General features: G+C 40.5%; 1 protein-coding gene across 3 annotated transcripts in view; it reads right to left on the reverse strand.

Moving 5' to 3' along the window:
* Positions 1 to 18162, reverse strand: part of RHOBTB1 (Rho related BTB domain containing 1) — a 67781-nt gene that overhangs the window by 38228 nt on the left and 11391 nt on the right. For all 3 annotated transcript variants that reach the window (XM_080642949.1, XM_080642950.1, XM_080642948.1), the window contains exons 3-4: positions 1016 to 1217; positions 544 to 647 (exon numbers count right to left, since the gene is read on the reverse strand). In XM_080642949.1, the coding sequence (XP_080499075.1) occupies positions 544 to 647; positions 1016 to 1207 (296 nt within the window). In that variant the 5' untranslated portion in view covers positions 1208 to 1217. The remainder of the gene's footprint in view (positions 1 to 543; positions 648 to 1015; positions 1218 to 18162) is intronic.

Consider the following 18162-nt stretch of genomic DNA (forward strand, 5'->3'; position numbering starts at 1 on the left):
TGGTGAAGGACTTCAGATATATTTTTCTTTCTTTTTAAAAATGACCTTCACATAAAAGTAATAGACTTTTCAGATAACAAAGCCCAAAGCAAATAACATCTGACTCTACAAATATGGTCATGAAGAGACCAAAGAGACCTTTAGAGCTGGGGTGGTCATGTGCTAAGAAAACTTAAAACATTTTAACAGAAGGCAAATAAAGCATTATCCAGGAAAACAGCAATCAAAGCAGCCCAAGGCTGAGGGCACAAAAGAATCCTCCTCTTGCAAACATCCCTGTTTAACTAGCACTCTGGTTGTTTTTAGTCAAGTACTTCCTGGGAGGAACAGAGTGGCCAGGCACACTGCTTTTCTTGACAACAGGAAACAACGTCATTTTGGGTTGTGGGTTTTTTTTTTTTTTTGGTCTTTTCTTAGACACACTGCAGAACCCAACATATTTCAAGGCCATATGATGTGGTTTTTGTTGAGTTATGAAGCAGCTGTGGGTTTTGGAAAGGAAATTGTATTCAAGCTCAACCGCGCTGCATAGTCCTGGTTTACCTGCCATATGCAAAGCGCCGGTCTTTGTGATGATCGCCAAAAGTATCCCAAAGCCTGAGAGAAACACTCACTTCATCAACAACATCCCGGGAACGTTCCAAAACCTGCAGGAGAGAGAGAGAGAGCATTCATGCTCAGTGGCACTCAAAGGCTCCCCAGGGAAGGATGTCTGGGTCAGCACCCCTCAATGCCCATCTGACTCCAACTTGCTTGCATTTAGTTTTCTCATTTCCCCTAACAGGACTTAACCTCAGCTCAGTTCTCCTCCTGGAATCACATGACTCAAACCCACCTCATTCAGGATCCCATAGCCATCCTCCCAAATTTGCGTTTTGCTTTTGTTTTCTCTTATGGCACTACAAATGCTAGTTTTATTTTGAATGTACAAATTGCCCCTTTCCTCCCTTTAAAATCAGACAGGCAGTAGCAGTGATGTGCCCTGAGGATTCTAAAGAAACTCTGTATATCTTACCTCCTGGCAGACCCGGTACTGGTCAATTGCCCACACGGTTGGTACATGGGTGGCCAGCAGCTGATACTGCGTTAGCGTCGTATTACATGCTCTGGCACAGATCAAGCGTGTCTTCCCCACGGCGTTGTCTCCCACGACCACACACTTGATGGTTTCAACGTTGGGCCTTTCGTAGTCCATGTCAGTGTCCATTTATAAAACCCTGTAAGAAGAGAGTAGATACCACATTAAAGACACCAGGGCTTCCCAGGGCAATCAAAGACCTGAGGGGTTCAGGCAGTTTTCTCTTTGTCCAGGAATTGCTTTGGAGGTAACCAAGCATAAGCAAGAAGTTTGGAAGTTTATACTAAGCCTAAGTGAAACCCAAGTTTTCTTTTTATATCTCACACAAGTACAAAAAACACCGGATTGTTATTTTGACCTCAAACAGTTTATTCCGGTTAACATGTTATTTTCTCCTTGGTTTTCTCTAAACACAACCTGCCTACTGGAGATCCATCCAGACTAGTCAGCTGCTGGGACACATTTATAGCTCACCAGCTACTCATGTTGACCGCTAAAGAGACTCATCACCTGCAGGGCTAGCCTGAGACATGAGGGCAGAGGCTGCCTTGGCAATACTAGTGCCCATACCATCACAGTCTTCCAATGATCCAATATCTCCTGCTGGAAAGCAGTTTTCTATAGGTTCTCAGCTATTGTGGCGACTTAGAGGAGACTCTAAAGTGCAAGCAGACAGCACTACCCAACATTACTGAAGAGTGAATAGTAATTTTATTGATTGATACATTAATAAACTTTTTATATTTATCCATTTATTTCTATTAATCAAGTTCATAAAAATATATTCCCACAAGGGGCACCATTAAGCAATATATATTTTATTCTACTTTCTATGTTTTCATCAAGAAATCTGGAACATTTGGTAAAGAATGATTTTACCAGGATGAGGAACTACTTGGGAGTTTTCCTGAAACCATCAAAAAAGGTTTAAAGAAAGTTGCTGACCTGGTTTTCTGAATTTTCTAATACTGAAGATCTTTCAAGAGGAAGAGGAAGAGCAGCTGTTAGCTCTGCTTTCCATATAAGAGCCTCCACAAAAGGCAGAGCAGACTGCTTCCTGGTAGAGACCAGATGGACAGCCAACCATTTTAAGACTTTAAGATTTTAATGAATTGGAACTGCCCTTTTGCGGAAGTCTATTGTTAAATTGAGAACACTGGTTATATGGTCATTTTTAAAGAGCCGATAATGGTTTTAATGACCACAGTGGTAAAGAAATTGTTGGACCTGATATGTAATGGGGACTCTATAAGTGTTTAATTCAACTGATTTGAGAAAAGTGACCATTTGCCTAGTGTGAGAATAGAGGGAGAGATAGAAGGAAGAACATAAAGAAGAATGCTTTTTCAGTTGGGACTATCTGGACATGAACGTGTCTCCTGTAACACCATCACAGTAGGTGACAAACCAGAGGCTGGAGAATTATTTGATGGGAATGGAGTGACTCAAGGAACAGATGTGTGATGAGGTTAGGATCTGATCTGCGGCTCCTACACAATGGAAGGGCTTAAAGTAGATAGATACCTGCCCCTCACCTGGCAAATGCTGTTCTGAAGGTCTCAGGTGGGAAAAGAAATCTCTAATTCTGAGGATCAGCCAGGTGTGGTAACTCCTAATATTTATCTCTTTAAAATCTAGCCTTTACATTCTATGGTTTTACTTGTTCCCTATTTAATAGTATAAGATGGCAAAAGAATGACTTTGGCATTAGATCAGTGAGTCTTAAGTAGAGAACATTTAGCAATGTGTGGAGACATTTTTAGTTTTCACATGGGGTTGGGGGAGTGCTACTGGCTTCTAGTGGGCATAGGCCAGAAATACTGCTGAACATAGTGGAATGCACAGTACAGCCCCCACAACCAAATGTCATAGTGCCGAGGCTGAGAAATCCCTACCTTAGATGGATGTGAGTTAGAATCCTAGTCCCCATTTTGCAGTCATTGACTTGGCAAGTTATTTCCTCTTTGTGAGCCTCAGCTTCCTTATCTGAGGTGGGAATCCCCTGAAGCTGTTGTGAGGATTAGGTGAACTGTTGTTTTGAGTACCAGACACACAGATGCCTTCAAAAATTATAATCATGATACTGAAGATGAATGCCTTTACAGGACAGCAAAATTGAGTCAGGTGGAAGACCAGAATTAGATGCAAAACCATACACTTGATTTTGCACAAAGATCTATAAAAGGGATATATTCTAGAAGAACAATTAAAGGGTAAGTTACTGAAAAACACTGAATGGAAATACAAGATGGAGCACAGGTGACCGTATACAAATAAGGCAGAAAAGGTTCTGGGTGGGGAGGAGGATATAGTTACCTAAATATAATAGAGTTAGAAAGGTAGCTTAAAAATATTTTTAGGAGGCATTTCTAGATTCTGGAATGAGAATGGTAACACTTCTTAATAAGTTTCAGGGGATATTAGCATGGGGTAGCCTGTGCCAGAAAAACAGGTTCCATTTGGAGCCTCACACTCTGGAAACTGAGTTATATTATTTGGAATGTCCTAAGAGATGGAAGGAAAACCTCACTCTTTTGAGAGTGAATTTTATTTTATGTTTTAGATCAGCGGTCCCCAACCTGTCTGACCTCATGGACCACCAGTGGTCTGTGGACCACTGGTTGGTGACTGCTGTTTTAGATAATTAAAAGTCAGAGAGAGCCAATCCCTAAAATTTGAGGAATGCTTGGATTTAGTCAAAATTGAGATACGAAAAAAAAAATACAATTGGTTTTCTTGTTGGCTTGCAAAGTAGCTCTGTTAGCAGCTCCAAAAGAGTAATCTCCTCTCCCCTCAATAATTTGAAACATGGCAGCTTTGGTGGAATAGCTGTGTAGTTTTTTCAGGACACTACTTTGAGGGGGCCAAAGCTTTCCCAGCTTTATATTAAGGCTATGATTACAAAAATATCATTACTTATTTATAGACACATCTCATGTGCAGTCCTTAAAAGAATTTCTGTGTCAAAGGTGAGAATAACATTGGTGAGTCGTCTAATCTCTAGCAATCTGCTAGACACCGAAGTGACTGCCAAAGGTGCTGAACCTTGTGCAAAGGGGACAGCATATAAAGGAAATAAAAGGCAGGAATTAAATATTCATAGCCTAGGTCACTCACTTTAGACATGGAATTTAATTTTCAGGAACGGTTTTCTGGATTTTCAAATACTGAAGATCTTTTCTTTTGGGAAGAAATTTATTTTGTCGTAATCTTAAAAGCATTTTAAGGGCATGAAGTCACAGCCAAGGATGTAAACTCATGCTACACATGTATTGTTGTAATCTGGTTGTTCATCTGTTACATATAAACAAATGAGCATTAAACTATGGTGGTAATTATGAAAATATGCAATTTTATTTTCATTTACGTGTTAGGGGCTCTAATTTATTCATATCTGGCACTCTTATGGTTGAATGAGCTCTTGGGACCATCTGGATAATGACTATCTAGTTTCTGATCTTTATTTACCTAGCATGAGAATAATAAATAGTATTCATTTAGCACTGTTAATAAATTTCAGCACCATATATCATGCAGATCTGTGCAGATACCCTTTTGCCTTTAGATACATATCTGAAGAGATAAGGAAAGTATAAAGAGAAAGAAGACTTAGAAGAACTGACATTAGTAACCTGTTACTATGGCAGCTTTGTAGTCTTCTTACTCAAAACTGACTTGAAGTTCATATCATACTTTCATTGAATCCTCAGGGCACTGATGCTGAAGTTAAAATAATTGAAGGATCTATCTTCACACTCTGGAAATCAGAAGTGGTATGTTTATTTAAAGACTGGCAAGTGAACAAGGCAATGTGGAAGATGACAAATAGGTGGTACATGGTGGCTGCTGCTCTGGGTGCAGTGCCCACCATCCATAGGCTGACTTAGAACACAATGGTCATGATCTTCTGGCTATTAATTAGCCCCATCTGGCTTGATTATCTCACACCTGCCCATGGCATTATTACTGTCATCTCCTGAACCGCAGGTCCCTCCTCCACATTCACCATCACCATCAACTCTTGTTGTGTCCACAAGACGATGCACCCCACACCCTAGTCTCACAGTTTCTTTACCCCTTCAACACCAGTGATATCTGCCACACTCTAATGAGCCATTCATACTTTTGGTCATGTGCCTGATATTGTCATCCAGAAACATTTTGCTTCTGAAATCTCAAATTTCAAAATCCTACTCTCAGAGCAAAAATTCTAATTTTCACAACTTGTGCTAGATGAAGTATGGCCAGTGCAGCAACTCCCATCAGGACGTGGAATCTATTTCCCGTCCTCTTGAATATGAGTTCACCTTGTGACTGTTTGGCCAAACCCAAAGAATGTGGTAGTGATGTTGTGGGGCCCAGAATCCCTGCGCCTCCACCTTCATGCTGTTGGAATTCTGTCCTGAGGCTATCATCTAAGGAAGCTGGCCCAGCCTAAGGGGATGGGAATTCACAGTGAGAACAACTGAGGCAGCCCAGACCTTGGATCTTCCAGCTCAGCCATCTCTCCAGTTAAATGTAGCTTTATGAGGAAGTCCAGATAAAACCAGCCCAGGAATCACCTAGCCAAATCTCACAAAATCATGAGAATAGGTTATAGTTTTAAGCCACTAAGTTTTGGGTGATTTGTTATACAGCAAACATACATTTGTTAACTGAAACATACCCATGGAAAAACTCCAGCATATTGACTCCTCCATTAAAAAAAACCCCACAAATACCAGGTTATAGGCCCCTGATATTGGGGCCTGATATGGATGGATGGCATTTTCCACCGGGGGTTGACAAGTTCATGTCAACTTCTCTCTTCCTCATCACCTTCAACACCTTATACTGCATTGCATGTGTGGTAGGCAGAATAATGGTCCCTCAAAGATATCTTTGTCCTAATTTCTGGGACCTATGAGTATGTTACATTACATGGCATGGGGTAGAATTAGGATGGTCAATGAAATTAAGATTGCTAGTCAGTTGACCTTACTACAAGGAGATTATCTTGAATTAGAGGCCTGGCGCACGAATCATGCACCAGTGGGGTCCCTCGGCCTGGCCTGTGGGATTGGGCCAAAACCAGCTCTCTGACATCCCCCGAGGGGCCCCAGATTGCGAGAGGGCACAGGCCAGGCCGAGGGACCCCACCGGTGCATGATTGGGGCTGGGGAGGGACATAGGGGTTGGCCAGCTGGGGAGGGACCTTGGGAGGACTCCAGGGCATTTCTGGCCTGTCTCACTCAGTCTCCATGGGCTGGACCCCAGCAGCAAGCTAACCTACCGGTCAGAGTGTCTTCCCCCTGGTGGTCAGTGCATGTCATACCGAGCGGTTGAGTGACCTTAGCATATCATTAGCATATTATGCTTTGATTGCTTGAACGGATGACCGGATGACCGGACACTTAGCATATTAGACTTTTATTATATAGGATTATTGGGGGAAGGCCCAATATAGTCACAAGGGCCCTTTACATGTGGAAGGAGGAGTAAGAAGGTCAGAGTCAGGGAGAAATATGAAGATGCTACACTGCTGGCTCTGAAGATGGAAAACAGGGCCATAAGCCAAGGAGGGCAGGTGAACTCTACAAGCTGGAAAAGGTAAGGAAACAGATTCTCCCCTAGAGTCTCAGAAAGAATGCAGCCTGCCAACACCTTGATTTGTGCCCAATGAGACCCATTTCAGATTTCTGACCTCCAGAACTATAAGATAATAAATCTGTGTTGTTTTAAGCTGTTAAATTTTTGATGATTTGTTACAGCAGATATAGGAAACGAATATAGCATGATTTAGCCACACAAATTGGATTCCCAAATTCTGAATGTTTGCTACTCAGTGCCTTTCTATATATCATTTCCTCGGTCAACCCTCTACCATTCTTTGTCTGCCTGGCAAATTCTATTCATTCCTTAAAACCTTATTCAGATATGACCTCTTCTAAAATGCTTTCCTAACTGCCTCGCCTCCATACAGACTAATTTACTTTCTCCTCTGCACCAATAAATGGTTCTAGGAGAAGCAATCACAAAGGCAAACACATATCCACACTCATTTTTTCCTACATTAGCAATCATGGAATGGAGTTTTGTAAGCTGCTTATTTTTCCTGGCCATAATGGGTGTCTATCTCGTGTACTTAATGAATCATCAAGTGTTTCTGGGGTGCTACTCTGTGCTGAAGTGCTTGGAATCTATGAGTACGCAATACCCCTCTTCTGTATAGCTTTCTCTGACTGCTAAGTCTGGACTATAGGTCCCCCAATTTGTGACTGTCTGCTGGGGCCAACCATGGGCAGAAGAGTAACATAATCATGTGACCTTAGCTGCCCTGGCCTCCTCTTCAAATCTTTTCTCTTCCTATGGTGGTACCCCATCCCCACCTTCATTCCTTGAGATAAAGGCCTTCATGGTGTCTTGTTCCTCTCTTAAGAAACGGGCTCTCAGGAAGTGTCAGAAACATTCACTCCCTCAATCACACTATAGCTACATGACCATCGAAGAGTCCTGGCCCTATACTTTAATAATTCAGGGGCACTGTGGCTGATGAAACTCAAGATATTCCTGCTTGCTCTGGAGAGGTGCACTTTAGTACAGGGCCACAATATGAATTAAGGTGAGGTGTGAGTCTCTTCTAATATTAGAAATTCAGATATTAGGGAGAGTGGGAAGAAAAATGTTTATCATTTGCCTAAGACATCTCATTACACATCTCCTAATTGTTCAAAATTACCCTACTGTTGGAATATGCTGCCTCTTATCATCACTTTTGCTGTATTTCCTGTGATATTTGCTATTTTAATCAAGGCCTGGTGAGCAATCTGCTTAAAGACAAGAATCTAAGGCCCACAGAGTGGCCTTTGTATTTTCAGCTCCGTGCAGCTGTTCACGTAGACAGTTTGAACAATACTATTGTACAGCCACTAAATTTTCTTGTCCTTTCAAAATGCATATATTTAACTTGATCATTTAAAAATACTACTGGAACAAATTTTAGTGTATTTCAAGAGCTCCTTCTGAAAGAAAAACTGAAAATTTTGTATTATTGACAGAAACAAAAGGGAAATGTTAAGAGTTGCATAATAACTATAGCCAACAGCCAAGTTTCAACTGTGCAGATTTCATTATTCTGAGCTCTTAATCACCAGTCCCAGGCAGGCAGGAGCCACTTTATACATAACATAAACATCTCCGCTGGAATGGAGAATGGGTCCAGAGCTGGGAAAGAGACAGGCAGGGCTGGGCTTTCCTAAATCAAAACTTCATAGAAATATAGCTCTAGGATCAAGTTTCTTTTCATCATTCAAAGCAAAACTATTTTTTTTCAGTTGAAAGTTTTGATTAAAACAGAAAAGAGAAGAGATTAAGTAACAGAAAGGACACTGCATAGAAGTCCAGGAATGCAAGTAATACAGAGGTGCTGTTTTTGAACATCCACTCATTATCCTGCCAGAGAAAGCCCTGTGATAATGGAGACCTATAGGAGCTCATGCTCTCTTTAGTTTTTTTAAACTCAATGTCAGTGGGGGAAGTGAGCCAGGATTAGAAAGACACTACCTATCCACTGCAACTTAATAAGCGCTGCCCCGACTGAAAAATAAAGAACAGATATAAAACTTAGCTTAAAATATGCATAAAAGTTCCAGGGTAGTTTGCAAAACCACCAAAAGTAAACCACACTGGTCTGTCTACTTCCAACTACAAACATGCCATGTAAACTGTCCTTTGGTGACTTTGTTTTGCCATAACTTCTGCTCAAATGCCCTTTCTCATGCCCTGATCCTGGAATTGTCCTTTAGAACTCAGGCAGTCTTAATTAAAGAAATATAGATTGCCCTAGCTGGTTTGGCTCAGTGGATAGAGCGTCAGCCAGCAGATAGAAGGGTCCTGGGTTTGATTCTGGTCAAGGGCACATGCCCAGGTTGCCGGCTCGATCCCCAGTAGGTGGCGTGCAGGAGGCAGCTGATCGATTCTCTCTCATCATTAATGTTTATATCTCTCTTTCCCTCTCCCCTCCTCTCTGAAATCAATAAAAATATATTTGAAAAAAAGAAATATAGACTGAGTACTTCGGGGGTGCCAGGCCTACAGGTGGATAGTAGTGAACAATCCAGGTGTAGTTCTTGCCCTCATGGACCTCAGAGGCAGGTGGGGAGAGACAACCAAACAGGTAGATGTAATCATATACTTGATATGTAACTTGAAGAAAAATGAAAGGGTGCTGTGGGAGAAATTAATGGGCGGGACTTTGCTGGGAAGTCAAGGGCAGTCTCTATGAGGAAGCCCCATATTCCTGCTATTGGAAAATAAGAAAGCCCAGCCATGAGATGAAAAAAGAAGCAGGCCCAGAATATTTAGAAGGAGGGGGACTGGTGAAATGCATGGTCAGAAAGGCAGGCGGGGCTAGGTCATACCTTGCATTTCAAGCCACAGTCAGGAGTTTGGATTTTATTCTAAAGGAGAATAGATGGATTTAAATAAATTGATTTATTCTTACGTCAGTGAGAAGCCACTAAATTGCTATAGGCAGAGGAGTACCAGGTTCTGATTTGCTTTTTAGTAGTACCACTGATATCACTGAGACTGCTGTGTGAAGAACTCGCTGTGGGGAATTTGAGCAGTGGCAGAAGGACCAGGTAGGACACTCCCAAATTCTCCAGGAGGGAAAGGATGGTGGCTTGGACTAGGGTGGAATCAGCAGAGATGGAGCAAAGTGGATAGACACAAGTTATGTTTTGGAAGAAGATGCACTTAAAACATGCATCCTTTATACTGTATTTATAAAATTCTGCTTTGTAATATTGACAATTGTGCTTATATGTATTTAGCTTTTACGACACCAAGATTATAAATTTTTGACAACAGAAACTGTTTTTGTTAAATCCTCAAATCTTTCTCAGTGCTTGGCCATATGTGGCTTTCTGTAAACATTAGTTCAATAGAATATAAAAGTACAGCCACTCTCCTTAGGAAAACTTCCACCCGGGGCTGGCAGAGAACTTGCACTCAGCTTTCTCTGATGAATGATCATTAAGTCCGTGGCCTCGAAAGCAGCAGCATGTGGCTAAGCCTGCAGTCGGTGAGAGGAACACCTTAAGGGACATCTGTGTGACTCATCATGAGAGCGGTGTTTGACAGATGGCATCGCACCAGCCATGACGCCCCATCAGAAAAAGCATCAGTAACCATGGAAACCACCAGGGACCAAGGACCGGGCTCCTTCACCAAACGGGAAGGTGGGGGCAGGGGAGAGCCCCAATATAGGTTGGCAGGAGCAGTTTAGGATCTGATCTGATTTAGAAAAAAAAAAAAAAAGGAATGTGATCGTTTATTGTACTCTAGTGCCTAGAGCCAATTTATGAATCTTAATAGCATTTAAGGGTCTCAAAAAGTTCCCTTCTACTTTTAGACTTTAACATCCTAATTCAAGAAATTCCCAACTCTTTCTAGTGAGCCACTACTTGCCTGGGAAAAAATGGGGAAAAGGGAGGCACATGTATCCACTACATATGGAGAACAATTTATAATTGAAATGAAAGTGAGTCTTGAATGAAGGAGGTCAATCTATGCTTAAAAGAGCTACATCACAAGAGGCAATTAGCCTTGAAGGCAAGATAGCATCGTAAGAAGAGATGCTTGGATCCCCCTCTACCCACAAATCACTAAAATTAACCTTATTCTATACAGATAACAGACTTCACAACAGTACCAGAAGCTAAGGATAACGAATAACCATATGCCAGAAATCTGAAGGATTTCTGCCAAATTCATTTCTATGGAGCCAAATGAGAAAGTCACTGAAGACCAGCAGACTGCCCATTTCTACAGCGAACGGAGTTTGTCTAGGTGGTAAGTGGGATGCTCTTTGGCATAGATGCCTGTGATGTGCAATGAGAGTTGGCCTGACTTCGGACAAGCGTGCAAAGAGTAGGTTGTGGAGCCACTGGAAAGCCATTAGGAGACCAGCATGCTGCCATGGGCAAGGAGTAGCCCCAGTGATGGTCCTTGCTTGGAATGGACCAGATAGACAGCACTGAGCATAGAAAAGACTGATTTTGCTTCCTCCAGCCTGCTCAACCAGGCCATTTCAGTTTTGACCTTGCAACAGGAGTGATTGATCTTGTGATGTTAATGTGAGAGGGAGTGGGGTGAGGTAGTGCAAGCTCTAAGACTGAACACGGGAACATCTTCAGAGATGACATTACTCACCACTGTCCTTATCTCACCTACAAAAGTTCTCTCAACCTGTACCATACTGAATAGCTTTGCTTGTGCATTCTGGAACTGGGTGGGTTCCTAGGTCACTATAGAGGCCTACCTTGGTCTCTGAAAGAGTCTAAGGTTATCCAAGCATTTAGAATATACTTTGGTCTTTGGCCACCATGAATCTTTCCTTATATGAATGAAATAAACAGAGACCATTCAACATATGGTCTATTAAAAACCCTGACACATAGAAAAGGACAAGCAATTAGATAAAGACACAGAGGAAAGATGTACTGAAGTGCATATGCTTTAAGAAACAGATTGTTATTATTTAATATTATGCTTGTGCTGAGCTTGCAATAATATAGAGAAATGCTAATATTACGCTATTGAAAGGAAAGTGCAGGATAGTAATCTGAAATATAGTCGATGAAAACTACATAAAATAAACAAATATGTGTAACTTGAATAAAATTGGGACTTATTCCTCATTCTTTCCCTGGAAGTACTGTCTTAGCACAGTGACACATCTGAAATGTGGGTTACATAAGACATCAGGCATCTGGCAGCTAAACTCCTAGAAAGAGTTCCATGTCTCATGGCAACTGCTCAAATCTGCTTCTCTGTCTCTCAAGAAGGACCCCAGATCTTTCCCCTTCAGTGCTTCTTCTTCCCCTCTTATAGGGCTGGTCATTGCCCTCTCTTCTCTTAATTGCATTTCCATCCATTATTCCCCTCTGACAACTAAATGGATTTTCCTTGGGACCTATCATTTTTGGGGGAAGGAGGAATGGGTAAGCATTAATATGTGAATCCTTATGATTTAATAATTTCATCTAAAAAGAAGCAACACCAACCTCTTCCTCCTACAACAATGATACATGGAGAGAAAAATGGAAGGGAGATACTAAACAGGTAACAGTGATTATTGCTGAACAATGTGACTGGAACTTGTTGACATTTTTCTATTTTCCTTTTGTTTCCAAGTGTTTTACAGTGAAACTATATTACCTTTCTTTGTTTAATTGAGGTAAAATGCCATAAAACTCACCCTTTTAAAGTAAACAATTCAGGCTGTCTCATTATTTATAATAATAAAAATATAATATAAGGGTCAATCAGGCAGGCAGGCAGAGGCAGTTAGGGGCGTTGAGGCAGGCAAGCAGAGTGGTTAGGGGCAATCAAGCAGTTCAGCAGGCAAGTGGTTAGGAGCCAGCGGTCCCAGATTGTTAGAGGGTGCAAGCAGGGCTGAAGGACCGCCCTCCCCGCTGTGCACGAATTTCGTGCACCGGGCCTCTAGTATTCACAGATTTGTACAACTATTCCCACTCTCTAATTCTAGAACATTTTCATCAAAAAGAAACCCTGTGCCCACAAGCTGTATTCCCGTTCTACCTTTACCTGCTCTGGAAACCACTAATTTACTTCCTATCTCTATGGATTTGCCTATTATGGACATTTCTTATAAATGGAATCATATAATATGTGGCCTTTGGTGTCTGTTTTTTACTTAGCATGTTTTCAAGTTCATTTATGTTGCAGCATGTATTAGTACTTCATTACTTTTATGGTGGAATAATATTTTTAGATGTATTACTTCTATAATGAGAAAATATTTTAGCTTTTAAAAAAGGAATGAGTACATAAGTGTAACCCTTGATTGTTAATTCTACTAAGGGTACATTGATACAATCCAATAATAATTAATTTTTTCGATAATGTACAAATTAATTTTCAAATTCATGTATTTATAAAGTATAGTGAGCCTGTGAAATGTTTTCTTTCTGACTCAAGCTCTCAACTATAAATAACATGGAAATCTAAATGATACCTTGCTGATAATCAGACAAAAATTAAACAATATAAAGAGACAGGTGTAGACACCCAGGACACATACATACTTCTATCTTAAACAGAAGATGAAACATTCTTGGCTTTAAAATTTTGAATGTTCAAAGAGAAAATTATAGTACTAAAATGAGCAATTTTAAGAAATTATTTGGAAACATAGTACATGTACTATTCTGTGGCAATCAAATAAGAGATTTTAAGCATGGATCAACATAGTATACTTCAGCTTTAAGAAGAAAGAAGTTCCTAACTTGTTTGTATGCATACTGTATATATATTTGTGTAGCTGCAAATGACAAACACTTGCTGATACAAACTCAGTATGTGAATTCATGTTATAATCTTTACTTGGAAAGGCAAAGTCTTATATATTTTTAGTTATATGGGAGATAAGCTTGAGCAAAGCTGACTGCAGCTAGCTCATATAAAGTAAGAGTTCAGTGAAAAATCAAATTCTATAAATACATGACCCTGGACATAAAATATGAAGCACTACAAACACACTGAGGGTGCAGTGGGGTGGTGAGCAGAGGCGGGATGCTCGTGGTCTTGATCTAGGTGCTGGTTACATAGCTAGGTTTCATTTGCAAAATTTCATCAAACCGTACACTTGTGACATTTACACATTTTGCTATGTGTGGTATACTTCAATAATTCTTTAAAGTTGAAATAGCAACAAAAGACCCTACATATTGATTTTGAAGGGCATGTGGTTCTCATGTTGGTGAGCTTTTGCTAAGGGCCGAATCAGGAAGCTTTGTCAAGAATTAATAATTAAAATACTGGTTAAGTCTTTAAACAGTCAAAGTTGTATGTGTTTGTTTGAGAAAGCTAATATCCAATCTGTCGAGAAGACATGCTTAAAAATCCATCCTAATGAATAAAAGTCTCTATAGTGTTCTGTAGCTACTTGTTCACTGAAAGCATTCTCTAAAGATGTCACTGGGTCAGCTTTTGAAGTACCAAGAGACCACTTGTTGTGAAACCTTCAGATATGATGACAATCAAACAATTGCATTTAATCATTTATGAGACTATAACATGACAGTTAGGATTAGGTTATGCTCTGATTGAAGCAAATGAAAAAAACTGTTTTGTTCCCCCTAGAATTTCCTAGCAAAGTTAGAACATAAATATAAAAGTGCTGGTGGACAAAATCCAGACTCTTTAAAATCTCTTATTTTATTTAAGGTTATTCGCTGATATCATTGTATAGATTCTAGCTAGTATTTTCAGATCATGTTCCTATACCTTCCAACTCTTGGTAAGGAGTTATTACATGAAAGATTATACATTTTTAAAAAGCAGGATGAGGCACTATTTGTGGGAATGTGACATGGAACCATTATTCAGGAATGCAACTGGCACATAAAAGACTTTAAGATGTCCATAACTTTCATCAGTTATAAGACTTTATTCCTAAAAGTATAATTAGGGTATACAAAAAAATTCCACTAAAGGTATGCTCATCATTCACTATTTGTGGAAATAAAATATTGAAAACAATTTCAGAAATATAACTATAGGGGATTGGTTAAAAAACACCACCAATAAATGTCCAAACAATGGGAGAGTATATAGCCACCAAAAATATGTTTTAAGAGTACATTTATTGTTATCCTATATAATAAAAGGGTAATATGCAAATCGACCAAACAGCAGAATGACTGGTAGCTATGACGCGCACTGACCACCAGGGGCTCATGGCGAGCGCAGCGGTGGTAGGCGGGAGCCTCTCCCGCCTCCACGGCAGCGCTACGGATGTCTGACTGCCGACTACTGTGGGGATTGTGCCTAAGCCAGCAGTCAGACATCCCCTGAGGGCTCCCAGACTGTGAGAGGGCGCAGGCGGGCCTGAGGGATCCTTCCCCCTCCCCGAGTGCACAAATCTCATGCGCTGGGCCTCTAGTAGTTATTCATTGGAAATCTTTAAAGAAAAAAGATCATAAAAATATTTACATAGTAACACCATTCCTTAAAAATTATGTGCCTAAATATAAACAAAAACATTTGGGATAGAGATACATTAAAATATGAGTGTCAACTACTATTATAATTAATTTTTTTCTTATCTATATATTCCATCTTTTCTATAATGGACATGCATTCTTTTATAACAAGAAATTTACAAAAAAAAATGAGGTGGGAAAGTAGGAAAACCAAAGACTAGAATATTCTTCTTCTTTATATGGAATTAATGTCTACTTTTGACCTCTCTGAATACCTTGAGAGCTTTATGTGAAGTGCATTTCATAGAATAAGAACAGCCCTATCACTCCTGAAAATGTTCTTTCAGTTCTGAGCAGACATACCACTCATCATCAATATCACTTTGGAGCTTGAGGTCATTCAGTTCCTTTGACTTATGTCAAAGAAGACTCTAAATAGGCCCAAATAAGAAAACTACACAGCCACCTGGCCTAGAATAATGCAACAAGGATACACCTGCTGAACACTAGGGTAGGAATAAGACAATGGGATAACTTCCTTCTCCAATCTTTTCAGATAAAGTCATCTGACTTTGAGAGATTTCAATTCTCTTTCAGAAGAGAGTCCTTGTTCTACTTCAAATAAATGGATTTTTTTAAATCTGAAATATTCTAAAGGTTCACTGTTGACTTGTGTTTAATACTTGTATACAGAAAGGGAAACAATATCCCTCCTTGAAGTCTCTTTCTAGGAGCCTTAATGATCAGCTGCCAAATTTAGCCCTGGTGCCTCACCACCATGTCTATTCCTCCTCCATGCTATTGATGTGAGACTCAATCTCATCTCCATTCAGAGTGCACAAGAGCAGATGTCTTGATAAAAGGGGGAGTTGGTGAACCCATATGAAAAGAGCTAGGAGAACACACTGTACTGAAAGGAAGCACAGCTTCCTGGCTTATGGTACTAAAAGTACATTTACACAAACGAATCAATGGCCTTGGTCATACTACATCTATATATATAAAAGGCTAAGCGGCTGGTAAGACCGAATGACTGGAACGACCAGAACAACCGGTTGACGGTTGACCAGTCGCTATGATGTGCACTGACCATCAGGGGGCAGATACTCAATGCAGGAACTGCCCCCTGGTGGTCAGTGTGCTCCCACAGCCAACCTCCCGCGGCCTCTCCCCCCAGTCAGGCCCCCCCCCTGGCCGCTGGCCAACCTCCCACAGCCCTTCCCCCACCCCTGGCTGCTGGCCAACCTCCTGTGGCCCCTTTCCCCCTCCCCCAGCCAACCTCCCGTGGTCCCTCCCCCTGGGCCCTGAGCGGGGGGTGGGGGACAGCAAGCCAACCTCCCGTGGTCCCTCCCCCTGGCCGGCCGGCCCCCTGATAGGCCTCAATTGCCGGCCAGGCCAAAGGACCCCACCTGTACACAAATTTGTGCACTGGGCCTCTAATGAGAAATAAAAGGAGAGGAAGTATAGAGATGTTGGTCAAGAGACTGGCTGCTCATTAGAACCACTGGGAGAATTTGTTTTGTTTTGTGTTGTTTTAAATACTGCTGCTGTCTGTACATGAATGTTCTTGGCAGCATTATTCATAAGAGCCAACAACTTGAAACAACTCACCAATGGTAGAATAAATAATAAATAAATCAGAAATTGAGGTCTATTTATACAATGAAGTATTACACAGCACTAAAAATGAATGAACTGTGGCTACATCTCACAAACACAATAATGAGGGGGAGGAAAGCCTGACACAAAAGAGATTTTGTTTCTATAAAAGCACAAAATCAGGCAAAACTAATCTACAGTATTAGAAATCAAGACAGTGCTTAACTCTATTGGGTTGTGAATGGATAGGGGTTTAAGAAAGCCTTCTTGGAGGTGATGTTCTATTTCTGTATGTAGGTGCCAGTTATGTGGGTGTGTTCAGATGGTGAAATTCTTTAAGTTATATACTCATAATTTGTATATTTTTCTTGAAATGAGACACACTTCAATAAAATGTTTTACATTCAGATTCCTGGGCCCCAATGCAGATCTACTAAGATTGTTGTTTACATTTTTTCCTGGGGTGTTCCAATGTACAGTCAAGTTTGAGAATCACTGGACCAATGGTTTACATCTAGTGGTGTGCTGGAGCCAGTCTCTGTTAGCCCATGAGAACCAGTTATATTTTTAGGATTTTTGCAAGCCTGCTAAAATAGGGTCAGTATTAAGAATTAAACTAAAGTTTTGATTAAATAAAATGTACTAAAGGTACTAAATACTCAAAACTCATCATTTTACTGTTATCTATATTTTTGATGTTATTTATGCCAATTTTATCTGCATGGTGGAAATACTATATAGTGATGTGCTACCATCCCATCTCTTCTCAACACCATGCTCAGTCAGAATGATAGCTTGAAAGTGGCTATGGTGGGAGTATTTACACCACAGAAGTTAGCAACCACTACACAACAGCTTTACTGGTCTGTTGACTGTCGTAAGAAAATGATTTAAAAATGTTAAGAATAGAGACTAAATGTAAAAGTGTGTTATATGTGTAGCTGCTACATTGTGAATAGTACATTTAAGGAAATATCCTTACAGTATTTAAAAGCTATTATCTGATTCAGCAAAGAAGTTATTCATATTCTATATAATAAAAGGCCAGGGACCATAAGTATAACAACCGGAACGATGGCTTGACCAGTCGTCATCAGGTACATTGACCACCTCTCGGTCCCTCCTCCCTGGCCTGTGAGCGGTGGTGGGTGGGGCAGTGAGAGGCACCAGGTGGGGCGGCAAGAGCAGTGGCAAGCGGCGGTGAGCTACCCATGCACAATTTTGTGCGCTGGGCCTCTAGTTTTTAATGAATGTATACAGTTCTGACATATGTCTTTGTTGTTTTAACTTTGTTTTACTCATTACCTTAAAGAAAACTATCAGCCAACATTTATATAAGTATTATACCTCTTCATCAATTGTATCCTATGTAGGCTTTGGATAGAAAGAAGAGTTCTGCAAAAACCAACAAACATTCTGTGAAACCCAATGGGTTATATGGAATTTACAATAAAGAGTATTGTATATTTTATTATTATTTGTAAATTGTATGCT

Source organism: Plecotus auritus (assembly GCF_963455305.1).
Source record: "Plecotus auritus genome assembly, chromosome: 9".
NCBI classification, from domain to species: Eukaryota; Metazoa; Chordata; class Mammalia; order Chiroptera; family Vespertilionidae; genus Plecotus; species Plecotus auritus.